The sequence below is a fragment of the Plasmodium fragile genome (genome assembly GCF_000956335.1).
Source record: "Plasmodium fragile strain nilgiri unplaced genomic scaffold supercont1.15, whole genome shotgun sequence".
Taxonomy (NCBI): domain Eukaryota; phylum Apicomplexa; class Aconoidasida; order Haemosporida; family Plasmodiidae; genus Plasmodium; species Plasmodium fragile.
Genome location: NW_012192595.1, coordinates 421,326 through 432,089, shown reverse-complemented (window position 1 = coordinate 432,089; position 10,764 = coordinate 421,326). Strand labels below are relative to the sequence as shown.

The following is a 10,764-nucleotide window of genomic DNA, read 5'->3' as shown; positions in this document are numbered from 1 at the left end:
CCCATTTTACACGTTCGTGTCACACGCGTTGCCGAGGAGGAGGGAACGGAGGGGGGAAGAGGTTTTCATTTTCGCGATTCCTCCATCTTGCAGTTTACACATTTTTCGTGCGTTTCTTTTTTTTTTTTTTTACACCCTCCCCCCTGATCTGCATGCGGTGCCTTATCTCTGCTGCCCCTCAAAGGGAGAACTCAACGGAGGGAGGGATCCATCCAAACTTCGAGAAGTTCCTTTCCCCCGGGTGGGAATTGAACGAATGGACTCTGGAAGTTAAGGTGCAAAAAAGCGGCTTGCATGGGTGGACGCTTCCGCATAGGTGTTTATATACGCGTGTGTTCCCACGTAGGGGAGAAATGAAAAGAGGCAAACGGGCAGGGCCGGTTACAAGTCAGGTTGGTCAACACGAAAAAAAAGCGCTCAAATGAGAGCACCCAAACGTTTCGCACAAAAAATTATTTTGAATACGCCCAACATGGCAACTACAAATGAAAAAAAAAATAATTTGCAGCGACAGTTTGGTTAACGCAACTGCGATGGTGACACACATGTGGTGGGCAGCAGTTTAACGCATGGTGAGGGTACACCCCCCTTTTCTTTACGGCATCTCCTTAGAGAGTACAATTTCTCGTTTCTCATTAGACGCAAGGGCCATCCCCCTGCTCTGCTCACTGTAGAATCGCTCAAGTTGTTTTGTCACGGAGTCAAACACATCATAGTGGTAGTTGGCGTAGCTACAAAGAAAGGTAATTTTCTTATTCACATATTTAAAATGTTTTTCTTCCTGTAATAGTGCAGCCATTTTTTTAGTGCCACTGACACTACTATCCATTTTATCCTTTTTGCAATTCATTTTTTTTATTTGCTTTTTAAAAAACTTTTTTGTTTCATACAAACACCTAAGTAACAGATCTTTTAGCTTGAGAATAATTGTAACATCGGTGATGACATTGTACAGTATACCTTTTTCTCGAGCGATTTCATCATTTTCGAGGATCCTCTGAAATAAATTATTCACTGTGTTGTACACGTTGCTTTCGGGCAGATTAAATCTGTTCAGGGAGCTAGCCATGTAAAGCAAACAGTAACACAACTCCTTACCATCAAGGCTTTCATTAAAAATGCGTAACAAATAGCAGTAGGAGTAGACCATCTCGATTATCATGAACTTGACATTTTCACTTACACGCTTGTTGCAGCAAATGTGTTCAGGTGTTGGGACCTTTTTAATGACACAGTTTAGCCACCAGGGTTGGAATTTTTCCAAGTATGCATTCATGTCGTTACTCTTTAGAAATGAGAAGAACTGCTTCTGCTCTGTTTGCGTCAGGTGGTCCAACTTGAGCTGGTCGCTCTTGGCCAGCTCCGTCAGCACCTTGTACCGTTTGTTGCTAATGCACCATTTCTTCAGGTGTCCATGACCCGGTGAGGCGGCAGGCGCATCCGACCCTGCTTCGTCAGCGATTTCCTCGTCAGCAACTTTCTCATCAGCGACGTCCTCATCAGGGATTCCCGCTTCTGTCTTAGCATCTTCTTCTTCATCACCGATTCCCGCTTCTTCCCCATCAGCGACTTCCTCATCGTCTTCGTCTTCCCCTTCCTGTTCTGCGCCTTCGCCGCCTTGTTCATAAAATTTCCTGAGCTTGAACTTGAACTCGCGTTTGTCTAAATCGGTCAGCTGATTATTCTTTATATTCTCTTTCACTTGGTTGTCCAGGAAATTGTGCACGCACTCATCATTGTGCTTTTTGTAACATTCGAGACTGCAGTAGACGATTTCGCAGGAGGGACACACGTACTGGTACAGCTTCTGCTTGCACACCTGGCACGTCTTCCTCATTTTATCTCGCCGACTTGGTGAAGTGTATTCCTTTTTTTTGCTTCACTTATTTGGCTGTTAATCGGTTTCGCATCGAACCGCCCCGCAAAAAAAAAAAAGAAAAGAAAAACTAGATAGCGCTATCACGCAGCGAAACCACTACACTGCTGCTCTTAAAATGGGGGGTGAAGAGTGCAGAGACGCGTGGCCATACCTGCCTGAACGCATGCACTATGCTTCCCTTCCGGTTGTCCATTCACGCATACGTGTTGTACGTTCGTCTTCTTCGTGATGGTTCCTCCAACGGGGGTCGTTCGACAAGCGGTTTCTCACACAGCAGCAGCAGCCTCTGGCGCAGCCTATACGCAAACTGTTGCCAAGCAAACCCAACTGCAAGAGAAAATGGAAAAAACATCACCTACTTTGGTATTCCCCAAGGCTTACTGCAAAGGTTACCAAAGATTTCCCCTTCATTTATGTCGTTTTCGCAACTAGCGGGGTTGTTAAAAAGAGGCCCAATAGGATGCATAACTTTTTATGTACAGTCTGTCCCCAACAGGGGGTAAGTGTCAGAGTACAAGTAGGCAGCACTTGGTTGGGGAGGAAGCGAAGGATATGTATGCCTTTCCTCATTCAAGTGCTCATTTTACAAATTTTTAAAGACGCGGATGGTAGCAAAAACAGCAACCTCTATGCTGTGCATACGGAGAAGGAACGAAGAATTGGTATCCTCATGTTACTATTCTCTTATTCCTTCCCAACACAGACCCCCACACCAGTTGCGCATGTAGCAGTTAACATTTCAAGTGCCCATTCAAAACAAACATATTCATGGGCTGTCATACAAATTAGGAGAACTAAAAAAAAAAAAATATATTTAAATTACTATGTCGTCATGAAGCAAATAGCTAGAACAAAAAAAAAAAAAAAAACTAACATTTTAGCTAGCTCGAAAAGTTACAACAAAATTTTTAACCAAACGACGTTGCATTTGTAAAAAAAAAAAAATTATATACACTGGTGCTATTTCGTATTCCAGTTTTTAAAGGAAAATTTCGTCAAGTTGGTCAATTTCTCCTTTACCGTTTTTACGCCTTAAAAAAAGGGGCAAAATATGAACGATCAGGCGGGCACAGAACGCTGCAAATGCGGCTCCGTGCGCAGAGAATACATTTGAAACACACTATAGGTCAAACACAACGGAGCGATTTTCGGTGGAAAGGCTATAAAAGGGGCACATGTTAAAAATGGAAGGGGTATATTTTGTGCACGGCAGAATATGAAAAGTCTCTGTCTCCTTTCTCGGGCACTAGTTTTGCATCCGGTAAATGTTCTCCCCATATTTGTTCTATCCATGCTGCCATTGTTGCATCGATATATATCCACCACCTTTTACACACTGGTCAAGCAAAGCAGTTCAGAATAATGTCGTACGCGCTGGGCGCCCCTGAGGAGGAGTCCCCTTTTTTCCGTTTCCCCCCCTGGGCAAATAACCCTCTGGCAATTTTCATCACCTTTGGCATCGACATAGACAAGGCCGTGATCACAAACGTAAAAGCCAACGCAATTCCATTTTGAGCATTAAAAACAAATTTAGGAGAGTATGAAAAAAACATCATGGGTTCGATCTGAAATATTCTGGTACTCGTCCACACCCTCAGAGAAAACACATTGTAAAAATATGTACAGCAGGATACAATTAAATAGGATGATGTGAAGGAAAATACAAAATTCTGTGCCTTCTTTGCTGATACAAGGTTACTTATCATTAGTAAAAATATCATGTACCCAATTAGTAAAAGAAAAAGGAGGCAAATAATCCTTAGCAACACTTCACTTGGTACATAGGTGGACAAAATGGTTAACACGCGAGGGGTACATACAGCATGGTATAAAATATTTCCAATGATTATAGATTCTGCAAATACGATTAGCACCCATCCTATGGGTTCTTTTTTAATGCTCGATTTTTTTAAAAAATGTATTTGTTCACAAGGGTCCATGGATACGGAGTAGAAATAAAATGTCATGATGAGACAAACGGTTGAGGATAACATGGCTGGTAAATAATTCAACAAATTTTTAAATATTAAAAAAAAGAAAAACAAGGTCGATACTTTTGCTATGTATTTCTTCGCAACATTCTTCCCCCTCATATATCCCGCACAAATTATTTTAATACAAAAACAATACATAAATGTGATTGCGATGATTATATACACATCTGTATAAATCTCCGGTGTGTATGTTCCTTTGTAGATTAGGTCTTCTCTGTCTGTTTTACTCCCTTGGTTGAAATAAAAATTGATCTCTCGAACCACATCTGAAATGTTGTTTATGTGGTAAGGCATGGGCATACCTTTCATGAGGTCTTCCGTGTGCTCTTCCTTTTTAAAAAAGTCTTCTCTGGTTATTCGGCTCCATGAGTTTGTTCCCCCTCCATTGGGAGAAGCGCCCCCTGTTGTGGAAGTCTTGTCCTCCCATTCACTTCCACCACTGCTTCCCCTTTCGCCAATAGCCTGTACCCCTTTTAGAGCAGATAACGCCAAGTCCAAATCGATTCGAGGGGATGGATCAAACAAGTATGCACAATTTATCTTCAACTCGCTTACCTTCACATGATTATCGGTAAACAAATTAGACAAGTTGATTCCAAAGCTGAGGTTACCATTGAAGAACGCCTCCTCCAGGTTCAGCACGGAGCTTATCTTAGCAAGCAACAGGGTGAGGAAGGTCAGAGCGACCGCTTGGGTCCAAGTCAGTCTCACCATTTGATCCGTCACGTTGCAAACAACTTGTACGTCCGAAGAAGGAAATATATTTTTTTAAAAAATTTAAAATTGTGGGTAAAGAAGTCAAGCAGACAAGCACAAATGTGCATTTTAGCGAAAACCACAAAAAAGGGGGAAAATATTTTCAAAATGTAGATTTGTGTGAATGCACGGCAAAATGGGGAAAAAAAAAATCCACACAGTGCACGTGTGGCACATGTTGTATTTTTTTTTTTTTTTTTTTTTTTTTTTTTTTACGCATTGCACATGTCGTGGGGAGGGGGCTCAAAATTGGAAAACTTAATAATAGCATCCCTGGAAAATTAGGCCGCCGCTAAAATTGCTCTACTGAGCCATACGCTTATGTACACATATATGAATGATTTAATTACCCATTTTGTGGAGGAAAAACGAACAAAAAATCCCGTTGTTGTGCTCCCAAATAGACAACTTTTTTCCTGCCTGATGATTTTTTCCTCAGTCGTTACCATCCCGTGCGCAGGTTTATACCCTCTCTACACACCCAGATAAACGGCAAATAAAAAAAAGATAGCCCTACTAATTTAGGACTACAACACTGTAGCGGTTATTCTCATCCATCCTGTAAATGACTTTGTCTTCCCCCCTTCTTACGTGAGCGCATGTCGTCAGAGTTACCGCTTGATTTGAGGTGGGATACCCTTGCTCAGCTTCGCCAGCAGACGTGAGATAACTTTCCATGCTTTTCTCAAACCTATATTTAACATACCACGTGATTGGGATCCTTCCATGTGATGCGAAAGAGAGGGGTAAACTAATATCTTCTCGAATCAACCTCGTGTAACCTTCACAGCAGAGTGTAATTATTTACCTACACATCACCACCCAGTCACAGAGAACTCAAAGATGGACAGACAACTCTTCATAAAGCATGGTACGCCATGTTGTCACTGTTCAATTATCCTAGGAAGGTTGATGTGTCTTTCTTACGGTATAGAGATGATTAATGATCATTAAAAAAAAAAAGTAAGTTTTTAGGGACTATGTGCAAAGGGGAAATTAAAATGGGCTACGTAGTGCTGAATAAAGGCAGACCAACACAGCGATAAATTAACTTGTTCTCCGCAACGTGCAACGAACGTGGAAACAGATTATCTGCCGCAGGCAAAAAAATTAAAAAAGTATACCCCCCACCCCCAAATTGCAGAGGCACACGTGGGGGGGAAAATAAAAAAAAAAAAAAAAAAAAAAAAAAATAGGCTACTCAAATGAACAAGATAAAAGCGAAATATTGAGTTAGGTTCGTGTCGCAACAGGACTTACTCACCCTTGGTTTTGTCTGCGACCTTCTTTTTCTTACAACACCCGAGCAGCTTACAAAAGATGTAAATAATTTGCAAAAACCACAAGACAAACAGGATGTAAATTATGACGTTTATAAACACCTTTGCCTTGCTCTTACACGTGAACGTCGCTATGTCATCATGCAATAAATGTAAGTTCTGTGTTTTCTGATACGCGTTTTTTTTTTTATTAAACGTTTGGTTGCCAACTATAATTTCATTACCATCCGAGTCATGGATAACAGATTTTATTTTTATTTCGTCCTCGTTTATGTATGATATGTTAATTGAGCCAAAATTGTTAAATGCAAATATTCTGTTTAACTCGAAGGGAGTCTTCTTGTTCAGAAAATAAGTGGAGAAACAAATGAAATACTTGTTGATGTAGCTCAATATGTTCTCCTGGTTTACGCTACTGCTTGTCACTTCCAACACACTCTCTTCGTTTCCAATTATGCTTCCAAAGTGCACATCACCACTTAGGAAGATTAACCCCTTGGGCTTGGTTTTATTCATCAAATGTTTTAGTCGCTTCTGGGCGAATGGCATTAATCCCCAGTTCTCGTTCACTACATGGTTGGAGAAAATCTGCGAGGTAGGATGAGAAAGTGGGGAATAAGTGAGCACACCACATGGTATACAAAATGAACAAAAATATTATGACCCGTGCAGGCAAAACGGTTGTAATATTTTTTTTTTTTTTTTTTTTTTTTTTTTTTTTTTTCGAGCTAGCCATGTAGCTAGCTATTTATCTCTCAATCACTCAATCTGTCCACTTGTCTATCTTCCCATGTGCCCATCCTATTTATGAATCCCTCTATGGCCCCATTACCTGCGTGGACGAAATGACAATGTGCGCGCGCGCACCCGAGTTGGTGAGTTCCTTCTCCAGCCACGCCCACTGCTCATTGCCCAAAATGTCATTCTTGCTGTCGCAGTGTAGACCGAACAGAGCAGCGTGAAAGCGCACAACGAACGAGACGAACATATGCATGAAACTGTCATGGTATGAGTCAGGCGCATAAAAGGGGTACGGGTCTTTGTTATATCTGGTGTCTAAAATAATAATTTTCACTTGATTCTTTTCATTTTCCGGGTCTATATACAATTTCGAAATATATGCACCATTTCTTTTGTACCTCACGTCATTTTTTGGAACGTTCAGATAATTTAAGTACTGCGTTTTGCTTTCCTTCTTATACTCATACAGTTTATCTCCATTATTTTTATTATAATCATGATCATCATATATTCCGTCAATTACAAACTTTTTTTTTAACCCTATATAGAAGGGATCCTTCTTAACATAATCATAAACTTCGTGCAAGCATTTCAAGTCTTTACATTCTGAGTAAAAATAATCTCCAACCCAGAGCATAAGTTGTGGTTTCTTCTTTTCCACCGATTTTATTAGCTTCTCATTTGGCTTCCCTCTTTGGTAATTACAACTCATAAAAACTATGTTTGTTAATTTCTCGTTAATTATTTGATCCGCATGGCTACTCACATACTTGATACATGCGCAAAACAGAAAAAGTAAAATTACACAATTTTTCATTCTGCAAGTGGGCAATCGAAAACTGGCTAGTCCAAAGCGGGGAGTGGCTGGCGGTAGTCCAGGGGTGATAGCTTCGCAGCTGTCGAAATGTGAGAAGCTCCACAGGTGAAAAAAAAAAAAAAGAAAACACACAAGCAACAAACACAAACAAGGTAAAGTTAAGTCAGGTCAAATGACACAGAACGATAACGGCTAAGGACGAAATGGCGATGGAAGTAACACATTAGAAATGAGGTAAACTCAAGGAAGTGGGGTGGGTACTACTCTTTACAGCGTTTTGAAGTGATATTATGTATACTCATTTGTCTTGTGATGGGCGCGGAATGCCACAGACTAGATGCAATAGCAGTGCAGATTCGCAAGCGTGCCGGAATACACATTCAAGGAAGGGTACACATGGAATGAAACGGAAATTCGGTGAAAGAGGTGTTCAACACTCATTTAAAGCAAAAGCCAAAGGACAGTCGTCAAAAAGAAAAAAAAAATAAATAAAACACATCACCTCTCAGATGACCTTTTCCTACGTGCATGTTTCTTAACGCGTAATGTACAAACAGGAATAGTTTACATAGCAGGGCCATGTACATATGGTACTCTATCTGCATATGCGTAATTGTGGGTGCGAATGTAAATGCAGTAGGCTAGCGAGTTAGTAGTGTGTTTATATGGGTTTAGGTGAAGTGTGTGCTGTTGGTAAATCCTCAAAAAAAAAAAAAAAAATAAAATAAAAAAAAATAATAAGAAAGAACGCACGCAGTAAAAAACGAAATGACGCAATAAGGTAATGAACTTGGCTTTAGGCTCGTCAGTGGTGTGTAATTCAAAAGGGCACTTCCAGGTACGTGCCTAAGTGCGGAATACATATTGCATGTACAAATGTAAGGCTCGTGCGATGCATTTTGTTCGCGCATCGTGCATGCTTCTTAACAGGAGTGGTTACAAAATGGAAGAGCGTGGGGGTACGCAAATGGAACGCGTGCAAGTGCAAGCGTGTAAACATGTAAGCGCTTATCCCAATCCTCTAGATGCATAAAAAAGGGGAGGAAAATAAAGGACTAAGGGAGGGAGGGTAGGTGAAGAAAAAAGGCTTAAAAAATTAACCCCCAAATTGCCATATGGCCTAAAAGTAGCTAAACATACACTGCATAAAAATTGCGTAGTGTTGAGCGTTGGCACAAAACTGCACAAAAAAAAAAAAAAAATAAATAAATAAACAAACTTGATTCAGCGACCACCTCGTAGGAGTGGGCTGTACCTAGACATTGCGCAGGGGACGCAACAAAATTTGAAGAGTTTAATCAGGTTTACAAATAGGGTGGAGGACATAACCGGAATAAATGGACGGTGGAAAAATAAAGCAATGCGTGTAAAACGGTACTCTGAAGATGCTGCATTGCAGGTTGCTTCACATATTGCTGTGAAATTTTCACCGTCAAAATGATACGGGCAAAACATATGCAGAAGTAAGCGATGTTTAAACAGTGTTGAAGCCACATATCATGGCAGAATCCCTATAAGACCGCCTTGGGGGACAAGGCGTCCCTTTCTTCCCTACCACTGTTACCAGCAGGAGATATAACTTTAACCGTGCTTTGTTCGCACGGTGGAACGTACCACGATAGGAACTCTCATCCATGACCCCTGTCACTTTCGAAACAAACAAATGTATGCACCATTAATGAATCCCTTTAAACGCGGCGCGAATTTCTATTGTTACATTGGTGCGGTGTTAATTTACTTTATTGTCTCACAGGGCAAGTGGTACATAAAATGAAAAACAAAAAAAAATTACGCAAAAGGAAGAGGGCTGATGTGTACACATTATATTTGTTCTTATGATGCGTGACCTTTTATGGGGTGACTTCATACAAGCCTCCACTTCGTAACAATCTGTCCTCTTTGGAGTTTTCGAAAAATGATTTATTTTTCCATTTGCCACGCCGGTAAGAGTTTATGTGCATATGAATACACGTGCGCGTGTGGAGTTAAGAGGCCCTTTTTCTCCTTTGGTAAGCGAAGTGGAATGATGCCCCATTTTGCCACCTCGAAAAGAAGCGTCTTGTCTTCCACAGGGATATGCCACGTTCAGACCCTTCACACATTAGGTGATCAACGTAGACGGTCGACAAGCAAAGTTACGAATGTGTACGCCGTATCTGGGGTATGGTAAAGGGACCTTTTTTTTTTTTTTTTTTACTTGCCTCCTTTTTTGCGTTATTTTAAATAGGATTTTTGTTTCTGACTTGCTGCGCCGTAGGTGTGCAGCCCGTAGAGGGTGTTCATTTAACTCTCCTATTAAGAATAAGACGTTCCTTCAACTTAGCGAAATTTTATCACGCTTCAGGGGGTTTGGAAGGCGTACACATAAGCATGTGCCAGGTCGTATGCACAAAACACACCTCAGTGACATCACCAATACAGGATCCACTTTGTCCGCTTTGCCCTTATATGTATCGGCGTAAAGAGCACAAGGACAAATTCTGTTTTGCCGTAATTATACACTCTTGCATGAACCTTTTAAAACAAAACAGCGCTTTGTTATTTATTGCCACACGGGAGGTACATGTTATTTTTATCCGACTGCATAGCGTCATACATACTCCTTCCAGGTGCGCCCCATGCAATTCCCACTGTGGAAATAAGCTTACAATTACTTGCTGGGAAAAGGCACACCCCCTAGGTATATGCAGGCAGGCATGCGGCAGGTCGAACAATTTTTTATAAAGCCAATTAGCTATTCGACATGGGGGCCTTACGTGGCACCTGTCAAAAAAAAAAAAAAAAAAAAAAAAAAAAAAAAAAAATAGTGCCCCAGGAAAAACACAGCACAAAAACGCAGCAAAAATACGGCAACAATACGGCAAAAACGAACGCCCTAAAAAAACGCAACAAAAAGGGCTGAAGAAAAAAAAAAAAACGCTCCCAACCCAATGCACGCACATGTGCCCGAGCAACCCTTTTTAATTTATTTACATGCGCATTTATATTTTGTGTTCCTGTTTTTTAATTTCCTCCGTTGGCCCAAAACCCACATTTGTTTGAATCCACCACGAACGCCAAAAAAGTGTTAAAAAAAAAAAATATACATGTTTGCTTCTTATACGCAAATCGGTATTCCTGTACAGCTTCACAATGACTTGACTTTTATAACCGATCGCGCGTTTTATTATTATCGTTTACTTACTTACAAAGTGGGGACAGTCTCAAACCCGCAGGGCACACTCCTGGGCAGTATCACACAAAAAAAATTGCAGCCCCACACGTAACAGTGGACACTATTTTATTTCTTCTGCACCC

General features: G+C 40.8%; 3 protein-coding genes across 3 annotated transcripts; all 3 read right to left on the bottom strand.

Moving 5' to 3' along the window:
* Positions 1–595: 595 nt before the first annotated feature.
* Positions 596–1,837, bottom strand: AK88_01761 (uncharacterized protein; the record flags this gene model as incomplete). The annotated part of the gene is made up of 1 exon (XM_012479396.1): positions 596–1,837. The coding sequence occupies one exon, from the start codon at positions 1,835–1,837 to the stop codon at positions 596–598; it is 1,242 nt and encodes a 413-aa protein (XP_012334819.1).
* A 1,382-nt stretch (positions 1,838–3,219) lies between these two features.
* Positions 3,220–4,587, bottom strand: AK88_01760 (uncharacterized protein; the record flags this gene model as incomplete). The annotated part of the gene is made up of 1 exon (XM_012479395.1): positions 3,220–4,587. The coding sequence occupies one exon, from the start codon at positions 4,585–4,587 to the stop codon at positions 3,220–3,222; it is 1,368 nt and encodes a 455-aa protein (XP_012334818.1).
* A 1,298-nt stretch (positions 4,588–5,885) lies between these two features.
* AK88_01759 (uncharacterized protein) lies at positions 5,886–7,467 on the bottom strand (the record flags this gene model as incomplete). The annotated part of the gene is made up of 2 exons (XM_012479394.1): positions 5,886–6,497; positions 6,742–7,467. 2 exons carry the CDS (start codon positions 7,465–7,467, stop codon positions 5,886–5,888), a joined length of 1,338 nt encoding a protein of 445 aa, XP_012334817.1.
* Positions 7,468–10,764: the final 3,297 nt, after the last annotated feature.